Below are 27,172 nucleotides of genomic sequence, written 5' to 3'. Positions count from 1 at the left end.
AATATCTCTTCCCCAACAGGAAATGGCAAAGAGTCCCAGCAAAGCTGGCCATATAGTCCCTCCTAGGCTCCGCCCACCACAGTCATTCTCTTTGCCGTTGCACAGGCAACATCTCCACGGAGATGGTTAAGAGTTTTTTTGGTCATTCCAGAGAAATTATGCAAGATGGACAAGTTCCTAGAGGTTCCGGTGCACCCCAACGCTTTTCCTATACCCAAGCGGGTGGCGGACATAGTGAGTAAGGAGTGGGAAAAGCCTGGCATACCTTTTTGTTCCCCCTCCTATATTGAAGAAATTATTTCCTATGGTCGACCCCAGAAAGGACTTATGGCAGACAGTCCCTAAGGTCGAGGGGGCAGTTTCTACTCTAAACAAGCGCACTACTATTCCTATCGAGGATAGTTGTGCTTTCAAAGATCCTATGGATAAAAAATTGGAGGGTTTGCTTAAAAAGATTTTTGTACAGCAAGGTTACCTTCTACAACCCATTTCGTGCATTGTTCCTGTCACTACAGCAGCGTGATTCTGGTTCGAGGAACTAGAAAAGTCGCTCAGTAGAGAGACTCCATATGAGGAGGTTATGGACAGAGTTCACGCACTTAAGTTGGCTAACTCTTTTATTTTAGATGCCGCTTTGCAATTAGCTAGATTAGCGGCGAAAAATTCAGGGTTTGCAATCGTGGCGTGCAGAGCGCTTTGGCTAAAGTCTTGGTCAGTGGATGTGTCATCCAAGACAAAATTGCTCAACATCCCTTTCAAAGGTAAAACTATTTGGACCAGAATTGAAAGAGATTATCTCAGACATCACTGGGGGAAAGGGACACGCCCTTCCACAAGATAGGCCTTTCAAGGCCAAGAATAAGTCTAATTTTCGTTCCTTTCGCAATTTCAGGAACGGACCGGCCTCTAATTCTGCATCCTCTAAGCAAGAGGGTAATGCCTCACAACCCAAACCAGCCTGGAAACCGATGCAAGGCTGGAACAAGGGTAAGCAGGCCAAGAAGCCTGCTGCTGCTAACAAAACAGCATGAAGGAGTAGCCCCCGATCCGGGACCGGATCTAGTAGGAGGCAGACTCTCTCTCTTTGCTCAGGCTTGGGCAAGAGATGTTCAGGATCTCTGGGCACTAGAAATAGTTTCTCAGGGTTATCTTCTGGAATTCAGGGAACTACCCCCAAGGGGAAGGTTCCACATGTCTCACTTATCCTTAAACCAAATAAAGAGACAGGCGTTCTTACATTGTGTAGAAGACCTGTTAAAGATGGGAGTGATACACCCAGTTCCACTAAAGGAACAAGGAATGGGATTTTATTCAAATCTGTTCGTAGTTCCCAAAAAAGAGGGAACTTTCAGACCAATTTTGGATTTGAAGATCCTAAACAAATTTCTCAGGGTACCATCGTTCAAGATGGAAACCATTCGAACGATTCTACCCACTATCCAGGAAGGTCAATTTATGACTACCGTGGATCTAAAGGATGCGTACCTACATATTCCTATCCACAAAGAACATCATCAGTTCCTAAGGTTCGCCTTTCTGGACAAACATTACCAGTTTGTGGCCCTCCCATTCGGGTTAGCCACTGCTCCAAGGATTTTCACAAAGGTACTAGAGTCCCTTCTAGCGGTTCTAAGACCGAGGGGCATTGCAGTAGTACCTTACTTGGACGACATTCTAATACAAGCGTCGTCCCTGTCAAAAGCAAAGGCTCATACAGACATCGTTCTGGCCTTTCTCAGATCACACGGATGGAAGGTGAACATAGAAAAAAGTTCTGTCTCCGTCAACAAGAGTTCCCTTCTTGGGAACAATAATAGATTCCTTAGAAATGAGGATTTTTCTGACAGAGGTCAGAAAGTCAAAACTTCTAAGCGCCTGTCAAGTTCTTCATTCTGTTCCACGTCCTTCCATAGCGCAGTGCATGGAAGTAGTAGGGTTGATGGTTGCAGCAATGGACATAGTTCCTTTTGCACGAATTCATCTAAGACCATTACAACTGTGCATGCTCAAACAGTGGAATGGGGACTATACAGACTTGTCTCCAATGATTCAAGTAGATCAGAAGACCAGAGATTCACTCCGTTGGTGGCTGACCCTGGACCATCTATCCCAGGGAATGAGCTTCCGCAGACCAGAGTGGGTCATTGTCACGACCGACGCCAGTCTAGTGGGCTGGGGTGCGGTCTGGGAATTCCTGAAAGCTCAGGGACTATGGTCTCGGGAAGAGTCTCTTCTCCCGATAAACATTCTGGAACTAAGAGCGATCTTCAATGCTCTCAGGGCTTGGCCTCAGCTTGCAAAGGCCAGATTCATAAGATTCCAATCAGACAACATGACTGTTGCGTATATCAATCATCAGGGGGGAACAAGGAGTTCCCTGGCGATGAAAGAAGTGACCAAAATAATTCAATGGGCGGAGGATCACTCCTGCCACCTATCTGCGATCCACATCCCAGGTGTGGAAAACTGGGAAGCGGATTATCTGAGGAGTCAGACATTCCATCCGGGGGAGTGGGAACTCCACCCGGAGATCTTTGCCCAACTAACTCAATTATGGGGCATTCCAGACATGGATCTGATGGCGTCTCGTCAGAACTTCAAGGTTCCTTGCTACGGGTCCAGATCCAGGGATCCCAAGGCGACTCTAGTAGATGCACTAGTAGCACCTTGGACCTTCAACCTAGCTTATGTATTTCCACAGTTTCCTCTCATTCCCAGGCTGGTAGCCAGGATCAAACAGGAGAAGGCCTTGGTGATCTTGATAGCTCCTGCGTGACCACGCAGGACTTGGTATGCAGACCTGGTGAATATGTCATCGGTTCCACCATGGAAGCTACCTTTGAGACAGGACCTTCTTGTTCAGGGTCCATTCGAACATCCAAATCTGGTCTCCCTCCAGCTGACGGCTTGGAGATTGAACGCTTGATTCTATCAAAGCGTGGGTTTTCAGATTCTGTGATAGATGCTCTGGTTCAGGCCAGAAAACCGGTAACTAGAAAGATTTACCATAAAATATGGAAAAGATATATCTGTTGGTGTGAATCCAAAGGATTCCCATGGAATAAGATACAAATTCCTAAGATTCTCTCCTTTCTACAAGAAGGTTTGGAGAAAGGATTATCTGCAAGTTCTCTAAAGGGACAGATCTCTGCTTTATCTGTCTTACTACACAAAAGACTGGCAGCTGTGCCAGATGTTCAAGCATTTGTTCAGGCTCTGGTTAGGATCAAGCCTGTTTACAGACCTTTGACTCCTCCCTGGAGTCTAAATCTAGTTCTTTCAGTTCTTCAAGGGGTTCCGTTTGAACCTTTACATTCCATAGATATTAAGTTACTATCTTGGAAAGTTTTGTTTTTGGTTGCTATTTCTTCTGCTAGAAGAGTTTCAGAGTTATCTGCTCTGCAGTGTTCTCCGCCCTATCTGGTGTTCCATGCAGATAAGATGGTTTTGCGTACTAAGCCTGGTTTTCTTCCAAAGGTTGTTTCTAACAAGAATATTAACCAGGAGATAGTTGTACCTTCTTTATGTCCGAATCCAGTTTCAAAGAAGGAACGTTTGTTACACAATTTGGACGTAGTCCGTGCTCTAAAATTCTATTTAGAGGCTACAAAAGATTTCAGACAAACATCTTCTTTGTTTGTTGTCTATTCTGGTAAAAGGAGAGGTCAAAAAGCGACTTCTACCTCTTTCCTTTTGGCTTAAAAGCATCATCCGATTTGGCTTATGAGACTGCCGGACGGCAGCCTCCTGAAAGAATCACAGCTCACTCCACTAGGGCTGCGGCTTCCACATGGGCCTTCAAGAACGAGGCTTCTGTTGACCAGATATGTAAGGCAGCGACTTGGTCTTCACTGCACACTTCTGCCAAATTTTACAAATTTGATACTTTTGCTTCTTCGGAGGCTATTTTTGGGAGAAAGGTTTTGCAAGCCGTGGTGCCTTCCGTTTAGGTAACCTGATTTGCTCCCTCCCTTCATCCATGTCCTAAAGCTTTGGTATTGGTTCCCACAAGTAAGGATGACGCCGTGGACCGGACACACCAATGTTGGAGAAAACAGAATTTATGCTTACCTGATAAATTACTTTCTCCAACGGTGTGTCCGGTCCACGGCCCGCCCTGGTTTTTTATCAGGTCTGATGAATTATTTTCTCTAACTACAGTCACCACGGTACCATATGGTTTCTCCTATATATTTCCTCCTGTCCGTCGGTCGAATGACTGGGGTGGGCGGAGCCTAGGAGGGACTATATGGCCAGCTTTGCTGGGACTCTTTGCCATTTCCTATTGGGGAAGAGATATTCCCACAAGTAAGGATGACGCCGTGGACCGGACACACCGTTGGAGAAAGTAATTTATCAGGTAAGCATAAATTCTGTTTTTCCCTTTAATCAAATAGTAAGTTTCTAAAAATTAAATGGTATAAAAGATCTAAGGTAAAACTTTAACATGACTAAGGTGTAGAATTTCCTTTTAAATGTTGAACCTTTAGTTCAAGAAAAAAAATATTGATTTGAAAACTAAGTGCTTGTTTCTGCATATATATTGAGTTTCTAAAATTATTGCTTAAAAGATGTTTTTGTGCTGAAGAAAAAAACATAACATTTCTATCACCAATTAAAAATTAGTTTTTTTTTGTGTTTGATTCACTTGTACTTGTCTGTACATTTATACTTTTCAGCAAGAAGAAATGCACACTTATCAGGAACTCCCACAGCCCCATTAGTGGTCAGTGGACTAAATATGCTCTTCCTATTAGTTTTAAAATCACTCCTTTTTTTTCATGCCTATTTAAAAATTTTAAATATTTTTTCATAAGCATGATATACATATTTAATATCCATTAAAAACATTGTAAATAACTACATGTGTAATATTTTTTTATTTTTTTTTTTTATTTTTTTTTTCCCCCTGAGGCATGGTGAGTCCACAACGTCATAACAATTACTAGTGGGATATTTAACTACATGCCAGCAGGAGGAGGCAAAGAGCACTCCAGCAAAGCTGTTAAGTGTAACTTCCATAATCCCCAGTCATTCTCTTTGCCTCTGTCAATGGAGAATGTGCGAAGTTGGTGTCTGAAGATATTTAATCCTTTTATAGGTACTTTTTCCTGCAAGCAAGGATTGGGGTCTTGTTTTGTCCACGTCAATCTCTTTAGTAAGAGTAGTGGTGGCTTTTAGCAGTTAAAAGGTGGCGAGGTAGTCTTCACTTTACTTAACACTTTGCTACCCCTTTGTAGAAAGCCAGAGTTGGTTACTCTGTTCTTTCTTTTTCTACAGGTCCCTGACAGGGAGTGAAGTACCTGTCGCACAGTGTAGCAGTATCTGTCCTGCAGCTGGATCTAGGGTAAGTGCCGCAATGCCTTCTAGGTACTGAAAGACAGCAGCACTTAAAGGGACACTAAAGTCAAATTAAACTTTCATGATTCAAATGCAGCATATAATTTTAATTTCCAATTTACTTCCATTAAAAAAAAAGTGCAATCTTTTTATTTTTGAGTCAGCAGCTCCTACTGAGCGTGTGCAAGAATTCACAGAATATATGTATATGCATTTGTGATTGGCTGATGGCTGTCACATGGTACAGGGGGAGTGGAAATATACATAACTTTGAAATTTGTTAGAAGAAAATCTACTACTCATTTGAAGTTCAGAGTAAGTGCTATTGTATTGTCTTATGTATGTGTTGATTATGCAAATCTACTGTATTTACTGGTCCTTTAAGAGGTTAACCCTCATACAGATCCATTTTGGGACATAGTAATCCTTATATTTAAGGATTCATATTGTGGACAGATTTTTGACACTGTTTTAATAGGAAGCACAGTATGAGACTTAAGGGAGTTCAATTGGCTAAGGGAACGATAGAGCATTTCCTTTATTTGATGCAAGGGAAGGAGCTATCTAAGGATCCAATGTGACTAGTACATAGATTTACACTCTTGAGGGGGTTATCTCTTAAACCTTAATTGAGTTGACGGTTTTAGCCCAAATGTATTGCACTTCAGCAGTTTAATTTACAGCCATACTTTTTTCGTGTGCTTTTGGAGGCGCAGTTACTTTTTGTCCAGCTCACGTGACGCCCGCACTTCCGCTTTATCGGAGCGGAGCTTAGTGAGGCTGATCTGCGTAGCGGATCTGTGTCTGCTTTGACGCTCATATTTTATTCGTTTGTTTAGAGGAGAGGATTTCTGCAGGATAGTCCAGCTTCCTCTTACTAGTGGGGTGTCATTTCTGTCCGATAGGAGCCTAATGCAATTGAGTTTGCTTCTTAGGTTATATTTATTTTACACACTCGTATTTTAGATAAAATTGGGAAGGATATCTACTAATTTTGAAAATTTATTTTTCACTAATTTCATTAAAGGAACACTGAACCCAATTTTTTTTTTTTTTGCTATTCAGATAGAGCATGCATTTTTAAGCAACTTTCTAATTTACTCCTATTTTTCTTCGTTCTCTTGATATCTTTATTTGAAAAAGGCATCTAAGCTAAGGAGCTTAGATGCCTTGGTGCAGTACCTTGGACAGCACTTGTTTGTTGGTGGGTGAATTTATCCACCAATGAGCAAGAACCCAGGTTGTGCACCAAAAAATGGCCGGCATCTAAACCTACATTCTTGCATTTCAAATAAAGATACCTAGAGAATGAAAATAATTTGATAAGAGTAAATTAGAAAGTTGCTTAAAATTGCATGCTTTATCTGAATCCTGAAAGAGAAAATGTGGGTTCAGTGTCCCTTTAAGATCAATTCTGTAGTTATGGATTCAGAATTAGACCACTCTGTCTGGATAAATGTTTACTATGTTTAGAGGCTCAAATTGTCCTGCCAATGCATTTTTTTTTTCTTCTCATGCTTAGCTAAAACTTAAAAATGTAAAGACAAATTTACTCCCTTCTGAGCCAAGTGTCTCTCAGGATAATGCTGTGCGGGACATACCTCGGCTTTCTCCTCAACATCCCAAGCTTTAATTGTTTCTCATGCTGTGCCTTCTGTGTCCTCTCAACCTCCTGGGGGTGTTTATTTACCTGGGGATTTTGCCACTCAGATTACTTCTGCAGTATCTGCGGCTTTGTCTGCGTTCCCTAATTCGGGTAAGAGGAAATCTAAACATTAGTCTGCTAGCAAGGTTTCGGACTCTAAATCTGCACTAGTTAACCTTTCACAGATGTCGGAGGAGGAGGCTACTACAGTAGCTTCTGAAGGTGAAATCTCAGACTGTGGGAGAAAAAGCTTGGGAATCTGAAGAAGTTAATTTCAGATTTAAGCTTGAACATCTCCAGTTACTACTGAAGGAGGTTCTAGCTACTTTGGATGACTCTGAACTTTCGGTTGCGGTCAACCCTAAAAAGTCTTCTAAGCTTAAGTTTATAATTCTCCCTCTTCTGAGGATGTTTTTCATGTTCCAGACAATATGTCTGAAATTATAGCTCAGGAATGGAATAAGCCAGGCGTTCCTTTTTTTCCCCTTCCCCCTGTTTTTAAAAATGTTTCCTTTTGCTGACTCAATTTGTGACTCATGGTGCACTGTGCCTAAAATAGAAGGAGCTATCTCCACTCTAGCTAAGAGAATTACCATTTCTATAGAGGATAATCTGATCCTTTAAGGATCCAATGGATAAAAAGCTGGAGGCTTACTTAAAAATTATGTACATCCATAAAGGAATACAGTGACAACCTGCGGCAAGTATTGCTACGCTTGCGGGAGCAGCATCTTATTGTTGCGATGCCCTGTCTGATCTGATCTCAGAGGAGACTACGATTTGAGGAGATCCAAGATAGGGTCAAGGCTCTTAAATTAGCCAATACTTTTATCTGTGATGCGAACATGCATGTAATTAGACTGGTAGCTAAAATGTCTAGCTTCACTGTCTTAGCTCGTAGAGCTCTGTGGTTAAAATTCTTGGTTGGCTGATGTATCTTAAAAGGCCAAGCTTTTTGGCTTTACCTTAAAGTAAAATTCTGTTCGGTCCTGGTCTGGCGGAAATCATTTCAGAGATTAAAGGTGGAAAGGGTTCTTTCCTACCTCAGGGCAAGAAGAATAGACCTAAGGGTCGTCAGACTTCTAATTTTTGTTCCTTTCACAACTTTAAGGGACAGAATTCTTCCTCTTCCAAACCAGACCAATTCAAGTTCTCTTGGAAGTCCAGCCAGCCTTGGAATAAGGGAAAAGAAAACAAGAAACCTTTCACTGACTCTAAATCAGCATGAAGGATCTGCCCCAATCAGATTTTGGATCAGGTGGGGGGGCAGACATTCCTTGTTTCGACAGGCTTGGTTATGCAATGTCCGAGATCCGTGGGCTGTGGACATAGTTTACCGGGGTTACAAAATAGGATTCAAGTCTTGCCCTTCAAGGAGCAGATTTCTCCTATCAAGACTATCCTCAAACCAGGTAAAGGGAGGTAGTCCTCCTTAAATTGCATAGATGACCTATCCTTCCTGGGAGCTATTGTTCCAGTCCCTCTAGAGAAACAAGGTCTAGGATTCTATTAAAATCTATTTGTGATTTCCAAAAAGGAGAGACATCACCTCAGGGGCTTACATCAACCACCAGGGAGGCACTCTGAGTTCCTTGGCTATAAAGGAGGTGACTCATTCTGCAGTGGGCGGAAGCTCACGATTGTCTCCTATCTGCCATCCACATTCCAGGAGTGGACAACTGGTAGGTGGATTTTCTAAGCCGACAGACTTTTTTTCATCCCGGGTAGTGGGCTCTCCATCCGGAAGTGTTCTCTCCGATAACCCTCAGGTGGAGGTTCCAGAGTTGGATCTGATGGTGTCTTGTGAAAACACCAAGGTTCCAAAGTACGGTTCAAGGTCAAGAGATCCCCAGGCCGCTCTTGATAGATGTTCTAGCAGTTCCTTGGATTTTTTTCCTCTGGCTTACTTGTTTCACCCGTTTTCTGTCTTTCTGTAAATCATTGCTCGTATCAAACAGGAGAGAGCATCAGTAATTCTAATAGCTCCTGCATGGCCTCGCAGGATATGGTTTTTGGATCTAGTAAGGTTGTCATCTCTACCTCCTTGGACGTTACCTCTGAGGAAGGATCTTCTAATTCAGGGTCCTTTCCTCCATCCACACCTAAATTCTCTGAAGCTGACTGCTTGGAGATTGAACGCTTAGTTCTGTCTAGACGTGTTTTTTTCTGAAGCGGTCATTGAAACTATGCTTCAGACTCGCAAACCGGTTAATCGCAAGATTTACCATAAGTTATGGCATAAATATATCTATTGGTGTGAATCTAACTGTTTCTCCTTGAGCCGGGTGAGGATTCCCTGTATTTTATCTTTTCTTAAGGATGGCCTGGAGATAGGTTTGTCAGTCAGTACTTTGATTGGTCAGATTTCTGCTCTGTTCTACACAAACATCTGGCAGATTTGCCAGATGTTCAAGCTTTTTTTTCACGCTCTGGTCAGAATCAAGCCTGTGTTTAAACCTGTTGCTCCTCCTTGGAGCCTTAATCTGGTTCTCAAAGTTTTGCAGCAGGCTCAGTTTGAGCCAATGCATGTTGTTGTTGTTGTTGTTGTCTTGGAAGGTTTTATTTCTTCCACTCAGAGTTTGAGCTTTCAGCTCTGCAAGGCGATTCCCCGTACTTTATTTTTCATGCAGATAAGGCGGTCCTTCGTACTAAATTGGGGTTTCTCCCTAAGGTGGTGTCAGATCAAAACATTAATCGGGGAAATTGTTGTTCCTCCTTTTTGTCCTAATCCTCGTTCTAAAAAGAAACGTCTTGCATAACTTGGATGTTGTGCGTGCTCTAAAGTTTTTTTACCTACAAGCGACTTTCGGCCTGTTCATTCCGTGTCCTCCTAGTTTGGGTATTGGTTCCCACTAGTAATTGAAATGACGTTGTGGACTCTCCATGCCATAGGAAAGAAAACAAAATTTATGCTTGCCCGATTAAATTTCTTTCTGTCTGGGCATGGGAGAGTCCATGACCCCGTCATCTCAATTATAATTCGGCAGGTTTTTTGTTTTGTGTTTTGAGTAAACCACAGGCACCTTTTCACCCTTGTGTTTTTTCCATTATCCTTCGGCTAAATGACGGATTATGGGTGAGGGAAGTTACACTTAACTGCTTTGCTGGGGTGCTCTTTGCCTCCTCCTGCTGGCCAGGAGTTGAATATCCCACTAGTAATTGGAATGATGTTGTGGAACCTTCATGCCCGGAAAGAAATTTATCAGGCAAGCATACATTTTTGTTTTTCTTTCCAAAGACAGGGAGAGTCCATGACTTCCCCATTCCTTACTGTTGGGTATATCAACACCTGGTGACTAGGAGGAGGCAAAGACACCCCAGCCAAAGGCTATAAATATCCCTCCTACTTCCCCTATCCCCCCAGTTATTTCTTCACTAGAGGAGGATGGCAGAGAAAGTGTCAAGATATGGCTAGCCCTTTAATGGGATTTTGTTCAAGTAATCATGTAAATCTCTCAGTGAGAGTAGTGATGAGTTAGTGTCTAGATGTGCAGGGAATGTCCTCTGTTCTGAATCTAGATAATCACTCTAACAGCCCCTGAATAACAAGTGTTAATGAGCTACACTGTTAATTCTTTCTTATTTAGGTCCCTGTCAATATACGCAGAAAGACTGTGACTCCATGATATGCTGTATCTGCTCCACAGCATGGATCCTGGAGGGAGAGTCCTTTTTTATTTTCTTACTGGAATGTGCCTAGTAGGGTTTATATCTCCCCTATGATTTGTCAGGGACACCTTTTGGTCAGTGACGTTCAGCTACCCATAGAGGATCTTGGACAATATCTCCTTTGGAGGGAGATGATTTATTGGAGCAGTTAGGAACTTATGTACCGTGTAGTTCCTTAAAGGGACACTGAACCCAATTTTTTTTTTTTCGTGATTCAGATAGAGCATGCAACTTTCCAATTTACTCCTATTATCAAATTTTCTTCATTCTCTTGGTATCTTTATTTGAAATGCAAGAATGTAATTTTAGATGCCGGCCCATTTTTGGTGTTTAACCTGGGTTGTTCTTGCTGATTGGTGGATACATTCAACAACCAATAAACAAGGGCTGTCCAGGGTCTGAACCAAAAATTTGCTTGGATGCCTTCTTGAAATAAAGATAGCAAGAGAACGAAGAAATTGATAATAGGAGTACATTAGTTGCTTAAAATTGCATGCTCTATCTGAATCGTGAAAGAAAAAAAATTAGTGTTCAGTGTCCCTTTAATCAGGTAACATGTGAATAGAGGTTTTGGCTCTGAAGGGTGATACACTCAGGCAGGGGAACGCTGGACAACTTTTTTTTTTTTTTTCTTTTTTGTATTGCACAGCAATAATTAGCTTTGTGCGTTTTTTCTATTCAGTTAGAGGCAGTCCTATCATGCGCACCACGTGACCGGGTGCGTTCCTTTCAGTTTTGCTGCTCCGATTCTCCTAGGAGGGTTGGGGAAAGCGCAAGAGCTTACTACGGGGAGTGTTCATTCTGGTCTGGGTCTCTTGGAGGTGGTGAGTACCCTAGCCTTAGGGTGGGTAGAGGTGCCTCTGTTTACTTAATTTTTTTGGTGAGACTCAATATCCAGCTATGGAGGACACAGAGATTAACCCTTCAGAGGGTTTTGTGTCTATCTTGAATAATTGCCTACATTGTGAGGAGGCCATGGTTTGTCAACCTGCTCAACTTTGTTCCTTCTGCCTGGGGGGTTGTTCTAAAGTCTAGGAAAAGGTCTGAATCTCTTAACACCTGATAAAATTATCCCCTCTGAGCCATTCACCTCTCAGGACTCTATTGTCCAGGAGATGCCTACCCTCACTCCGCAAGCCGGATTTAACCCTTCACATGCAGTTCCCCGTGGCATGCCTACTCATGTTGTGCACAGTGCTGCTGATTTTGGAGATACTCCTTCCTTTCAGTCAGATCTAACTAGTCTGTCTCATCTCTCTAAAGATGAGTTAACCTCCATTGCGTCAGTGGGTGAACTTTTTGAATCAGAAGTTAAACCTCCTGCCGCAGAGGAATCCAACTTTAAAATTGAACAGATTTGTTTTCTTTTAATCTAAAAGGTTTTATCTACGCTAGAAGTTCCAGAAGCTAAGCTTGCTGAGGAGCCTAGGATCCCTAAACTAAATAAAGTTTACGAGGACAAGAAGGTTCCACAGACCTTTTCGAATATTTATTGTGAACGAATGGGTAAGGATTGGAACACCTTTTTCCCCTTCAACCTTTAAAAAAAAAAATTATTCCCAGTTCCTGATTCGCATTTGGAATTGTAGAGTTCCATTCCTAAAGTGTATGGAACCTATGGATTAGAGGGCTATTTGAGAAAGATGTTTCACCACATGGGTTTTCTTTTCCAGTTTGCGGCAGAGGTTGCAGCTGTTGCGGGGGCAGCTACTTATTGGTACCCCCCCCCCCCCCCCGAGGATATTTAGGATAGGATTAAGGCACTAAGGATTGCCAACTCTTTTATCTGTGATGCGAATATGCAGATTGTTCGCTTGAATGCAAAGGATTCAGGTTATGCTGTACTAGCATGCTGGGCCCTCTGGTTGATGTTTTGGTTAGCGGATATAGTCTCTAAATCCAGACTTCATTCCCTACTGTCCAAGGGAAATTATTCGTTCCAGGTCTGGACTCCATAATTTCCACGGTTACTGGGGGGGAGGGTGCTTTCCTACCCCAGGATAAGAAAGCTGGACCTAAGTGACATCAGTCCTCTAATTTTCATTCCTTCTGCTCAGACAAGCAAAGGACTCAATCATCCACCAAGCCAAAACAGCCCAAGGGCACTTTGAAGCCTTCTCAGTCTTGGAACAAGTCCAAGCAGACCAAGAAGCCCACAGATAACAAGTCTGCATGAAGGGGCGGCCCCCAATCCGGGACCAAATTGAGGGGAAAAAAAAAACAAAAAAAACAACCTGCCCCTTACACAGAGGCCTGGTTAAGGATCCCTGGGTGTTAGAGGTTATATCTCCGGGATACAGGCTAGGATTCAAATCTCATCCTCCCAGTGGCTGATTCCTCCTCTCCAGACAGTCTTCAAGACCAGAGAAGAGGATAGCTTTTTTAGATTGCATCCAGGATCTATCATCTTTGGGAGTAATCATCCCGGTGCCTGTCTTAGAAAGAGGACTGGGGTTTTATTCAAACCTCTTCGTGGCTCCCAACAAGGATGAAACTTTTCGCCCAATTTCTCAGTCTCTTCTTTCAAAATGGTGACTATCCGATCATACCTTCATGTTCCGATCCATAAGGATCATTTTCGGTTCCTGAGGTTTGCTTTTCTGGACCACCATTTCCAGTTCATAGCACTACCATTTTGTCTTAGCTACTGCTCCCAGAATATTTACAAAGATTCTGGGTGCTCTTCTAGCTGTGACCAGATTTCAGGGGATTGCAGCAGCCCCTTACCTGGACAATATCTTGGTACAGGCTCCATCTTTTTTATTTAGCAAGGGAACATTTCTTTTGAGTCTTCGGTCACATGGATGGAAGATAAATCTGGAAAAGAGTTCTTAGTTTCCCAGTACCAGGGTAGTGTTTCTGGGTACTGTCATAGACTCGGTGTCCATGAAGATCTTTCTGACAGATCAGAGACGTTCCAAGCTGATTGCAAAGTTGTCTCTCCCTCCAGGCCACTTTAAGACCATCAGTGGCCCAGTGCATGGAGGTAGTTGGGCTAATGGTATCTTGTATGGACATTTTTATTCCTTTTGCCCGATTCCATCTTGGACAATTATGTATGCTGAGACTATGGAACAGCGATCACTCAGACTTGTCTCTACAGATTGCTCTGGACAGCCTGACGAGAGACTCTTGGTGGCTCTGTCAAGATCACCTATCTCTAGGCACGTGCTTGAGACCATCCTGGCCTTCCAGGAAGGCTCAAGGGCTGTGGTCTCCAGAGGAACTTTCTCTTCCGATCAATTTTCTGGAATGGCGGGCGATTCACCATGCGCTGAGGGCATGGTCCCAACTAGGTTCGGCCCAGTATATCAGATTCCAATCCGACATAACTTCAGTCACTTACATCAACTATAAAGGAGGAACAAGAATTTCCTTAGCGATGGAGGTGTCTAATTTTACAATGGGCGGAAGCTCGCAACTGCCTTCTGTCAGCAATACACGTCCCGGAGGTGGAAAACTGCGAAGTCGGTTACTCGATGCATCTACCATAAGGTGTGGAGGACTTGCCTGCACTGGTGTGAGGAAGGCAGTTTTCCATGACCCAAAGTGAGGGTTGCTAAAATTGTATCTTTTCTCCAAGATGGATTGGAGAAGGGCCTATCTGCCAGCTCTCTGAAGGGTCAGATCTCGGCCCTATCGATCTTATTGCACAAGAGATTAGCTGATCTTCCGAACGTACCGTACTTTAAGGCTCTGACTAGAATCAGACCTGTATTTAAACCTGTTGCTGTGCCTTGGAGCCTCAATCTTGTTCTTCGTGTTTTGCAGCAAGCTCCGTTTGAGCCTATGCATGATGTTATTAAGCTGTTGTCCTGGAAAGTTTTCTTTTTGTTTTTGTTTTTTTAAGATTTCTGCTTTACAGTGTGATTCCCCTTACCTTGTTTTCCATGCCGATAAGGCTGTCTTATGTATTAAGTTAGGGTTCCTTCCTAAGGTGGTGTCAGATCGCAACATCAATCAGGAGATTGTGGTTCCTTCCTTTTTGTCCCCATTCTTATTCTGCAAGGGAACGATTGCTCCACAATCTGGATGTTAGTAGCCTGAAGGTAGAATTTCAAGGCACAAAGGAGTTCAGACAATCTTCATCCTTGTTTGTTCTTTATGCAGGTAGGCACAAGGGCTAGAAGGCTACTGCAACTTCCTTATCCTTGTGGTTGATGAGGGTCATCCTGGTCCTCCTTACATACTTTTTCTAAGTTTTATAAAGTCGATGTTTTACTTCGACTGAAGCAGCTTTTGGGAGAAAGGTGTTGCAGGTTGTGGTGCCCTCAGATTAGGGTACGCATTTCTTTTTTTTTCCCTCCACAGATTTTTATTTTTTTTCCCATTCAGTGTCTTGTGGAGCTTGGGTATTGATTCCCAACAGTAAGGAATGAAGTTGTGGACTTTCCCTGCCTTTGGGAAAAAAAATATGCTTACCAGATAAATTCCTTTCTTTTATCTGCTAAGCATAAAAAATTTTTTATGAATAAAAGGGGGGCTTTTTATTACCATGTTTAAGATGGTATGCTTACCTGCTCAGAGGCAGAACTTTTCTTCACTTTTTGCGCTGAAATTTTTTTAGTGAATTTTTCCAGCTACAAGGGTAGTGTTCTTAGGGACCATAAAAGATTCCCTATCGATGAATTTTGTTTTTGACAGGTCAGAAAATCCAAGATTTTCGACTCTTGTCTTGCCCTTCAGTCCTCTCCTCGGCCGTCAGTGGCTCAATGCATGGAGGTAATTGGTCTTATGGTAGCATCCATGGACATCATCCCATTTGCTCGGTTCCATCTCAGAGCTCTGCAATTATGCATGCTAAGACAATGGAACGGGAACTATGCGGATCTGTCTCTGCAAATAAATTTGAATCAGGCGACAAGAGAATCTTCCGTGGTGGTTGTCTCAGGAACACCTCTCCCAGGGAACTTGCTTCCGCAGGTCTTCCTGGGTGATTGTGACCACGGATGCTAGCCTGCTGGGTTGGGGAGCAGTCTGGGGCTCGTTGAAGGCTTAGGGTCTATGGACTTGGGAGGAGTCCGTTCTCCCCATAAACATCCTAGAGCTGAGGGCTATCTTCAAAGTTTTACTAGCCTGGCATCAGCTTTAGCCCGGTTTATCAGATTCCAGTCGGACAACATTACATCGGTGGAGTACATCAACCACCAGGGAGGAATTTGGAGTTCCTTGGCCATGACAGAGGTGGCCCAAATTATTCAGTGTAAATGTCCAAAAAAGGAGCAGCACAACAAGTAAAGCTGTTCAATGCTTATTTATTAGGGACCTCATAAATGTCCCTAGATAAATGAGCATTGAACGGCTTTACTTGCGGTGCTGCTCCTTTTTTTTGACATTTTACTTTTTTCAGGACTCTTGGCGCTACAATGTTCCCCTTTATTTTTATTTTTCATTCTGATAAGGTGGTTCTGCGTACTAAGTTAGATTTCCTTCCTAAAGTTGTTTCGGTCAGGAATATTAATCAGTTAAAGGGACACTGAACTCAAATTTTTTTTCTTTCATGATTCAGATAGAGAAAGCAATTTTAAGCAACTTTCTAATTTTCTCAGACTATCAATTTTACTTCGTTCTCTTGCTATCTTTATTTGAAAAAGAAGGCATCTATTTTTTTTTTTGGTTCAGTACTCTTGACAGCACGTTTTTATTGGTGGATTAATTTATCCACCAATCAGCAAGGACAACCCAGGTTGTTCAACAATGGGCTGGCATCTAAATTTACATTCTTGCATTTCAAATAGATACCAAGAGAATAAAGAAAATCTGATAATAGGAGTAAATTAGAAGGTTGCTTAAAATTTCATGCTCTTATCTGAATCACAAAAGAAAAAAATTGGGTTCAGTGTCCCTTTAATTGTTTCTTCAGTGTGTCCTAATTCTTCTTATAAGGAGCGTTTGTTGTCCATGCGCTGAAATTCTATTTTCAGGCGACTAAGTGCTCTGCTTTGTTTGTTTCTCTCTGGGAAGCGCAAGGGTCAGAAAGCTACTGCTTCTTTTTGTCTGAAGAGTATTATTCGTTTGGCCTATGAGACTGCTGGTCAGCAACCTCCTGAGAGAATCACAGCTCATTCCACGAGGGCTGTTTCTTCTTCCTGGGCCTTCAAAAATGAAGCTTCAGTGGAACAGATTTGCAAGGATGCAACTTGGTTCTCTGCATACTTTTTCTAAATTTGATACTTTTGCTGAGGCTTATTTTGGGGGAAAGATTCTTCAAGCAGTGGTGCCTTCTGTTTAGGTTACCTGTCTTGTCCCTCCCTTATCTGTGTCCTCTAGCTTGGGAATTGATTCCCAGCAGTAATTGATAATCTGTGGACTCGGTGTCCAATTTATTTTTCTAGATGGATTGTTCGATCCATTTTGCCGTATTAAATGATTAATTATATTTGTAGGATGCTTTCCTTCATATACCTATCCTTAAAGGGACATAACCCAATTTGTTCTCTTTCATGATTAAGATAGAGCATACATTTTTAAACATCTTTCCAATCTGCTTCTGATGTCAATTTTGCTGATATCCTTTGTTGGAGCAGCAATGCATTACTGGGAGCTAGCTGAACACATTCATAATCAAAAGCTGTATTTTTAACATTATAAAGTTCTTATCGCAGGAGATTCAATTTTTAGAAAGTTCGAAGTTGTGTCTTTTATTTCTGAAAAATTTTTGGTAAATTAAATCATGCAACTTTTTCTTTGGATCTGTGCAGATCCAAGCTGCTTGTTCGTTTTTTCCAGTGAGAGGTTTTGTCAGATGTTCCTTAGCAAGCTAAATTGATAAGTCTGATATAGAACATGCACTTTTCTTAGTGCACACCCAGAGGTAGAACTTTTTTACATTTTCTGCAATGAGATTTATTTTTTAGTGAAATTTTTTTCGGCAGTGTCTTTAAGAAGCTGGTGTTGCTGTGTTTGTTGCCCTTACTCTGTGTGCATGAGGACAGGTTCATGTACAGCCTGTGTATACACCATATACCCACTATATAATATATATTAAAGAATAATTAATAAAAAAATAAATCTAAGTATTTTGGTTGGCTCCTACACTCCTAGAATACATTTGTTAATCCCTGACTTACCTTTTCTGCAATGAGCTGTGCCCTGTACCGCACTGGAGATCAGGAAGTGAGAGGAAATTGAAAAGAGAGGAACGTAGCATATATTTCCATTGGGATAGAACGGAACAGTGACACCTGCAGGCAGAAATTAAAAGTGCTCTGTGCCACTGCCATTCTTTCTGCAGAGACCCTTCAGTTTCTGCAATAAGAACGCAGGTCGCACAGTGTTCTGCCTTGGGGAGTGCAAGTAAGTATCTGTTTTAATATTCCATTTTTTGATTCCTCTTTAAAACAATCCTTGTCTTAGTGGTTTATTTTCCACTCCAGTTTTTTCTGGAGTTTTCTATACATCCTTTTGGACAATATTTTCTATTGACTGCTGTATCTTGGATTGGATTGCAGTCTGAGATTGGAGAGTGCAAGGAATTTGTATCCTCTGGAGGCAAGGTTACAGTTTTTTAATATCTTAGTACTTTGTGCAATCTTTCTTCTCTTTAAACTTGTCCTTTTTTCAAAGGGGATAGTTGTTTTTCTTTTAAGCATGCCAACGTCATTGCTGTGGCATATTTTGATCTTTAAGGATTTCTTTAGTTTTCTTTTCAATAATTTAAGTCAATTGAGTTTGAGTTGAGTTATGTACTCTTTCTGCATTTCAGTTTTATCGACCCATCTGGAGGAGAGGTTTTCTTTTTCAAACTCTTAAACTTATCAAAGGGTTTTTTTTTTTTGTTTTTTTTTCTCATTTAAGGAAGGAAAATGTTATTCACAAAATGTTAATCTATTCTAGTAGATAGTTCCTATCTAAAATCTGGATAAGCCAAATCTACTGGTCCACACTGGACAGAGCTGATGTAAAACCATGCAGTTTTGGTTCTTTATGTAAGAAGTCCCATTAATAAAGTTAAAGGGACATAAATCCCAAAATTTATTTAATTATTCAGATAGAGAATACCATTTTAAAAAAACTTTCCAATTGACTTCTATCATTTAATTTGCTTCCTTCTCTTGTTACCATTTGCTGAAAGGTTTATCTAGACATTGCTGCTCCTTCAACAAATGATACCAACAGAATAAAACAGATTAGATAATAGAAGTAAATTAGAAAGTTGTTTAAAATTGTACTCTCTATCTGAATCATGAAAGAGAAAAAATTTGGGTTTAATGTACCTTTTAAACTAATAGGCCTGTGGCTACCAGAGTCTTCCCTACTGCATGCTACAGTAGATTCATTATGGAGGATTACTTTTCAATTTCCTTCTGGCACACCCAAATATCTGTGCAAAGTAAAAAAAAAATTGTTGCAGTAGTTAATTTACTTCAGTTATAACTGGCTAGAGCAGAGAACAGAAAATAAAGGTTTTTCTGTGTGTATAGTTGTAGAGTTCTGAAATATTTATAAAATGCTTATCTTGGGTGTCTAGACTACATTTACAAAGGAAGAACTCCCCATAGGAGAAGTCCACCTTATGTAATTTAAACTGAGACCATTTAACACTACTTGTTTTAAATCTTTCCAAACCCCCATGGTCAGGGCTAAGCTCCCTTACCCAAGGAATTGGGGTCTCCACCCTTAGTATGAATTATCTATGCTACTAGTAGTCTGAGGCAGGTGTGAAAAAAATATGTACATTTGTGTGTATTTGAATGGCTCTAGTTTATGTACTGTAAAAATGTTCTCCCCTTTAAATGTGATCATTATCCATTTTACCAGCTGAAGTTTATTACATTGTTTACAAATATATCTTTTACCTTTTATTTTAAATAGCTGCTTTTGATTGTGGTATCCGCCACCTATACTGAGATTTTCAAAACCTAAGTATTGCCTATAGGAAAGTTATGTAAACTTAGCCAGCAGACGAAATTAAGCTCTCAGTGGGAGGTTGGAGAGATAAGTAATATGTTAATTTTCAATTGTCGTGTCTTTTGGGGTTCAGTATACAAACACATAAGAAAAGGAAGCATTTGTATGTATAAAAAGTGAATTAATAAGATTTGATTTCTCTGCAAGCTCAACCTATTTTTGATTGGTTGTGGTGTCGAAAAAACCCAGCTATTTCATGGGGGGGGGTAGATGCTCATTTTGGTTTATTAAATATATTTTTTTAATTTTTATATTCTGCTACTGTTATAACAAGTCACTGGAAATACAATATGGGATAACACATTTTACAGTACTCTTCCATTTAAGACACTTAACCCTTTAGTGACAGCCAACACCCTGTCCTTCAGCTGTCATTTTTTTTTTTAATTGAAAAAGTTGTGTCCCTCTCAGACAGCAGCAAGACCGTGATATAGCCTGATGCTTCCGGGAGTGAGGCATGTTATAGCTCTGCTCACGCTTTTGGTGTGACCTGCACTATTACAGGGCCAAAAACCCTTATAAAAACTGTATAGGGTACATCCTTGTTAAAAACAAATCTACATACAGAATAATTAATGGGATATTAAACTCCTTTTGAGTCTTTTGTATCCTATAGTGTATAAAATGCATTCATGTGTATGTATAGTTAATATCCTTTAGAAACTTTTTTTTTTAAATTTTTATTTATTTTTTTTGTCTTTCAGCAAACGATCATTTAATGTCAGATCCTTTGGAACTGGAACACATGTGAAACTTCCCGGACCAGCGCCAGACAAACCTAATGTTTACGATTTCAAAACCACATATGAACAGATGTACAATGATCTACTTAAGAAAGACAAAGAACTGTATCCCAGTGGAATTCATTTTATTTAAACCAAAAAGGTTTCAACTCAGAGGTGTAAATCAATGCTTTGAATATGCATTTGGCAACTTAAACAGTCTGAGATGATAGGCAGGTTTGAATAATAATGGAGCTGCTTTTGTGAGCATAGTACATTGCCTCCTATCCACCGTGAATAATTCACTTATAACTAGTTACACTATTAACCTTGTGGGGTAGTGAGACATAAAATATAGTGCAAATATTTGATGGGGAAAAATATGTTCATATCTTTAGAAAATGATTAAAGGGAAATAGGTAGTTCCAAGTTAAGACACCAAGAACATTAAAAGAATACCAACCAATATAGTATATTTCAGGTCATCTGTAGGTGTGATATAGTTATGGGTAAGTATTATTAACCTAGTAAACATTTTCTTTTTTCACTTTATTTGCTCCTTGGCTTATCAAGCTGAAAAGCCATTGTTTTTTTTTCTTTAAGGCACTTGTCATGCAGTCTCCATGATATGCATGCTTTTGCTTTTTACCTTGAATTACAGTTGCCATTTTTTTGGCTGCTCTGTTTATGTGCAGGCACTACTTTGTGCCGCCTTATAAATTATAAATGATGTGGTTTGAGCGGTAAGCACGTTTTTATGGACTTTTTTTTTTTCATTTATATATTTTATATTGCAAACCTAACTAGTAACTACTATTTTTAGAGGATTTGTAATTTGATGCCATCTGGTTTTAATATATGTATCTTTACAGGTATAGCAGGGTTGTTTTTGTTTATTTGAAGGGGGGGGGGGTTATACATAAAGATTAGTTTTACATATATGTAATCCATGTTGTAGAGTACATTTTCCTATAATTTGTCTAACTATTCTTTCATCTGAATTTACAGGCTTATCAGAAATCTAGGACTTCTTTTTTTTTTTTCTTTTTGCACTGCCAACTAGTTTTTCACTGGTTGCGACAGTGATATCTTCTAAGGACTGGTCAATAAAATGTAAATAAGAGACGTGAGACACAAATAACAAACTATGGTAAATTAACTAACTACTCTAGGTTTAAGAGAAAGGTTGGGATATTTTTTCAAGAGATGTCTAAAAAAAAAAAATTAAGTCTAAGTATTGCAGAATTATGTCTGTATATATAAACATACATCTATCTACACACGGGTATCAACTTTACTATTTCTTTCATGTAATTGGCAAGAGTCCATGAGCTAGTAACGTATGGCATATACAATCCTACCAGGAGGGGCAAAGTTTCCCAAACCTCAAAATGCCTATAAATACACCCCTCACCACACCCACAATTCAGTTTTACAAACTTTGCCTCCCATGGAAGTGGTGAAGTAAGTTTGTGCTAAGATTTCTACATTGATATGCTTTTTTCAGCATTTTGAAGCCAGATTCCTCTGAGTACAGTGAATGCCAGAGGGATGTGAAGGGAGTATCGCCTATTGAATGCAATGGTTTTCCCCATGGGAAATCTATTTTATAGGTTCTCTGTTATCGGTCGTAGAGATTCATCTCCTACCTCCCTTTTCAGATCGACAATATACTCTCTTATACCTTTACCTCTACTGATAACAGTTTCAGTACTGGTTTGGCTATCTGTTTTCATTACTTAAGACACTCTCAGCTATGGTTCGGCACTTTATGTATTTATATAAAGTTCTAAATATATGTATTGTACTTATATTTTCCAGGTTTTCAGTTTATTTCCTTTTGCAGACTGTTTCATATCTGGGAAACGCTTTTTTTAGGAAAAATGTATCTCTTACCTGGGGTATAGTCTCTTTTTCAAATTGACTGTTTTAAATTCGCGGGCAGAATTAGGCTCGCGAGGGTGCAAAATGCCAAAGTTTATTGCGTCATTATTGGCATGAGATTTTTTGGCGGAAGTTACGTTCAATGACGCAAATTCGTCTTTTCCGGCATCTTAGTCGACGCCGAGTCCTTCACAAGGTTGCGTCATCTGACGCGGGTGTGTCATTTCCGGACGTTTTTGGCACCAAAAAATATTTTTCTATTGTGCGTCATACTTGGCGCCAAATATTTTCATTATTTAAGACCCCATTCCTATATGCCTCTTGCCTTTTTTTCTCTATCAGAGGGCTATGCTGTTTGCATTTTTTTTCCTATTCCTGAAACTGCCATATAAGGAAATTTAATAATTTTGCTTTGTTTTTTCTCTTACATTTGCAAGATGTCTCAATCTGATCCTGTCTCAGCAATCACTGTTGGAACCCTGCTGCCTGATAACAGTTCTACCAAAGCCAAGTGCATTTGTTGTAAACTTGTGGAGGTTATATCTCCTGCTGTGGTTTGTAATAGTTGTCATGATAAACTTTTACATGCAGAGAATGTATCCATCAGTAGTAGTTCTATTACTTGTTGCTGTCCCCTCAACATCTAATGCACAAGATATACCTGTAAATTTAAAAGAATTTTTGATTCTATTCAGAAGGCTTTGTCTGCCACCCCGCCTTCTAATAAACGTAGAAGGACTTCTCATAAAGTTGATGAAATTTCAAATGACCGGCAACATACTGAATTATTCTTCGCTGATGAGGATCTATCTGGTTCAAAAGATCCTGTCTCAGATATTGACACTGACAAATCTTTATTTAAAATGAGTATATTTGTTCTTTGTTAAAAGAAGTGTTGATTACATTGGATATGGATATTAAAACTAGTAAACGTTTAAATTCTGTTTAAAAACCTCCTGTGGTTATTCCAGAGGTTTTTCCAGTTCCTGATGCTATTTCTGATATGATTTCTAAGGAATGGAATATACCCGGTACTACTTTTATTCATACTTCAAGGTTTAAAAAATTGTATCCTTTGCCAGCAGTTAGATTGGAGTTTTGGAAAATGATCCCCAAAGTTGATAGGGCTCTCTCTACTCTTGCTAAAAGTACTACTTATCCTACAGAAGATAGTACTTCTTTTATAGATCCTTTAGATAGGAAACTTGAATCTTATCTAAGGAAAGCCTATTTATATTCAGGTCATCTTCTCAGGCCTGCAATTTCTTTGGCTGATGTTGCAGCTGCTTCAACTTTTTGGTTGTGAACTTTAGCGCAACAAGTATCGGATCATGATTTGTCTAGCATTGTTAACTTGATTCAACATGTTAATAATTTTATTTGTGATGCCATTTTTGATATCCTCAAAATTGATGTTAAATCTATGTCTTTGGCTATTTTAGCTAGAAGAGATTTGTGGCTTAAATTTTGAAATGCTGACATGACTTCTAAGTCCAGATTGCTATCTTTCTTTCCAAGGTAATAAGTTGTTTGGTTCTCAGTTGGATTCAATAATTTCAACTGTCACTGGGGGGGAAGGGAGTTTTTTTTGCCTCAGGATAAAAGACCTAAGGGTAAATCTAAAGCTAACCGTTTTCGTTCCTTTCGAGAAAATAAGGAACAGAAACCTAATCCCTCCCCAAGGAATCTGTTTCCAATTGGAATAAATCCAAGCCTTTTAAGAGATCAGTCAGCCCCCAAGTCCGCATGAAGGTGCGGCCCTCATTCCAGCTCAGCTGGTAGGGGGCAGATTAAGATTTTTCATAGATGTTTGGACCAATTCGGTCCAAAATAAATGGATTCAGAGTATTGTCTCTCAGGGGTACAGAATAGGATTCAGAGTAAGACCACCTATGAGATTTTCTCTCTCATGCATCCCTGCAAACCCAGTAAAGGCTCAGGCTTTCCTGAAGTGTTTTAGACCTGGAGTTATCAGGGGTAATCATGCCAGTTCCGTTTCAGGATCAGGGTCTGGGGTTTTATACAAATCTATTCATTGTCCCAAAGAAAGAGAGAATTCATTCAGACCAGTTTTGGATCTAAAAATTTTGAATTGATATGTAAGAGTACCAACTTTCAAAATGGTGACTATATAAGGACTATTCTGCCTTTTTGTTCAGCAAGGGCATTATGTCCACAATAGACTTACAGGATGCATATCTTCATATTCCGATTCATCCAGATCACTATCCGTTCCTGAGATTCTCTTTTCTAGACAAGCATTACCAATTTGTTGCTCTTCCTTTTGGCCTAGCGACAGCGCCTAGAATCCTTTTCAAAGATTCTTGGTGCCCTACTCGCTGTAATCAGAGAGCGGCGTATTGCGGTGTTTCCTTATTTGGACGATATCTTGGTACTTGCTCAGTCTTTACGTTCTGCAGAATTTCACACAAATCAACTAGTGTTGTTTCTTCAAAAACATGGTTGGTGGATCAATTTATCAAAAAGTTATTTGATTCCTCAGACAAGGGTAACCTTTTTAGATTTCCAGATAGATTCAGTGTCCATGACATTATCTCTAACGGACAAGAGACATTTGAAATTGGTTGCAGCCTGTCGGAACCTTCAGTCTCAGTCTTTCCCTTCAGTAGCTATGTGCATGGAAGTTTTAGGTCTCATGACTGCAGCATCGGACGCGATCCCCTTTGCTCATTTTCTTATGAGACCTCTCTACCATTGTATGCTGAACCAATGGTACAAGGATTATACAAAGGTATCACAATTAATATCCTTAAATCCCAATGTTAGACTATCTCTGACTTGGTGGATAGATCACCATTGTATTCTAAGGGCCTCTTTAGTTTATCCAACCGAGACTGTGATCACAACAGATGTAAGTCTTTCAGGTTGGGGAGCTGTATGGGGATTTCTGACAGCACAAGGGGTTTGGAAATCTCAAGAGGAGAGATTACCAATAAATATTTTGGAACTCCATGCGATTCTCAGGGCTCTTCAGTTTTGGCCTCTATTGAAAAGAGAACTGTTCATTTGTTTTCAAACAGACATCACAACTGTGGCATATGTCAATCATCAGGGTGGGACTCAGTCCACAAGCTATGAAAGAAGTATCTTGGATACTTGTTTGGGCGGAATCCAACTCCTGTCTAATTTTTGCCGTTCATATCCCAGGTATAGACAATTGGGAAGCGGATTATATCAGTTGTCAGACTTTACATCCGGGAGAGTGGTCTCTCCACCCAGATGTGTGTTCTCAAATTGTGCAGATGTGGTGTCTTCCAGAAATAGATCTGATGGCATCTCATTTAAGCAAGAAACTTCCGAGGTACCTGTTCAGGTCCAGGGATCCTCAGGCGGAAGCATTGGTTGCATTGACACTTCCTTAGTGTTATCAACCTGCTTATATTTTCCGCCTCTAGTTCTTCCAAGAGAGATCTCCAAAATCATTGTGGAACAATTGTTTGTGTTGCTGGTGGCTCCAGCATGGCCTCACAGGTTTTGGTATGCGGATCTTGTTCGGATGTCCAGTTGCCAACCTTGGCCGCTTCCATTAAGACCGGACCTTCTGTCTCAAGGTCCGTTTTACCATCAGGATCTCAAATCATTAAATTTGAAGGTATGGAAATTGAACGCCTAGTGCTTAGTCATAGAGGTTTCTCTGATTCAGTGATTAATACTATGTTACAGGCTCGTAAATCTGTTTCTAGAAAGATTTATTATCGCGTTTGGAAGACTTAATTTCATGGTGTTCCCCTCATAAATTCTCTTGGCATTCTTTTTGAATTCCTAGAATTTTACAGTTTCTTCAGGATGGTTTGGTTAAAGGTGTGTCTGCAAGTTCCTTGAAAGGACAAATCTTTGCTCTTTCTGTTTTATTCCACAGAAAAATTGTTAAACTTACTGATATTTACTGTTTTGTACAAGCTTTGTTTCGTATAAAGCCTGTCATTAAATCAATCTCTTTTCCATGGAGTCTTAATTTGGTTTTGAAGGCTTTAAAGGCTCCTCCATTTGAGCCTATGCATTCTTTGGACATTAAACTACTTTCTTGTAAAGTGTTTTTCCTTTTTGGCCATCTTCTGCTAGAAGAGTTTCTGAATTATCTGCTCTCTTGTGAATCTCCTTTTCTTATTTTTCATCAGGATAAGGCAGTTTTGTGGACTTCATTTAAATTCTTACCTAAGGTTGTGGATTCTAACCTTAATAAGAGACATTGTTGTCCCTTCTTTGTGTCCTAATCTTAAGAATTCTTTAAAGAGATCTTTACATACTTTGGCTGTGGTGAGAGCTTTGAAATATTATGTTGAAGCTACTAAAGATTTCAGGAAGACTTCTAGTCTATTTGTTATCTTTTCTGGTTCCAGGAAAGGTCAGAAGGCTTCTGCCGTTCTTTGGCATTGTGGTTAAAGCTTTTGATTCATCAAGCTTATTGGGAGTCTGGTAAATTACAGCTCATTCTACTAGATCAGTTTCCACTTCTTGGGCTTTTAAGAATGAAGCTTCAGTTGATCAGATTTGCACAGCAGCAACTTGGTCTTCTTTGCATACATTTACTAAATTCTAACATTTTGATGGATTTGCTTCTTCGGAAGCAGTTTATGATAGAAAAGTTCTTCAGGCAGCTGTTTCAGTTTGATTCTATTTATGATTTAAGTTTCTTTTACAAGATATGACGAGTCCACGGATTTCATCCTTATGGGATTACGTCCCTGGTCAGCAGGAGGAGGCAAAGAGCACCACAGCAGATCTGTGTATATATAGCTCCTCCCTCCCACTCCAGTCATTCTCTTTGTCTGTGTTAGTGATAGGAAGAGGTGAGGTGGTAGTTTAGATTCTTCAATCAAGAGTTTATCATTTTAATATAGTGCCAGTGAGTGCTATTTTTCTCATGGGTAAAGCTGCAGGCTTTTCAATTATGGGAGCTGAGGAGATTCTACATTTCTGTGTCTCCCATACTGTTGCTGCCCTACTGATGGTCTTGGCAGATATTATCTAAGGCCCTGTT

At 40.2% G+C, this 27,172-nt stretch overlaps 1 protein-coding gene across 1 annotated transcript in view; it reads left to right on the top strand.

The window, feature by feature from the left end:
- The window catches only part of SSU72 (SSU72 homolog, RNA polymerase II CTD phosphatase), a 195,692-nt gene that overhangs the window by 36,697 nt on the left and 131,823 nt on the right, over positions 1-27,172 (top strand). Inside the window, exon 2 of the mRNA XM_053690534.1 lies at positions 20,269-20,412. Coding sequence (XP_053546509.1) covers positions 20,269-20,412 — 144 coding nt within the window. The remainder of the gene's footprint in view (positions 1-20,268; positions 20,413-27,172) is intronic.

This window comes from Bombina bombina, chromosome 8 (genome assembly GCF_027579735.1).
Source record: "Bombina bombina isolate aBomBom1 chromosome 8, aBomBom1.pri, whole genome shotgun sequence".
Lineage (NCBI taxonomy): Eukaryota > Metazoa > Chordata > Amphibia > Anura > Bombinatoridae > Bombina > Bombina bombina.
Note: the sequence above shows the minus strand (reverse complement) of the source record. Positions and strands in the feature narration are given on the sequence as shown.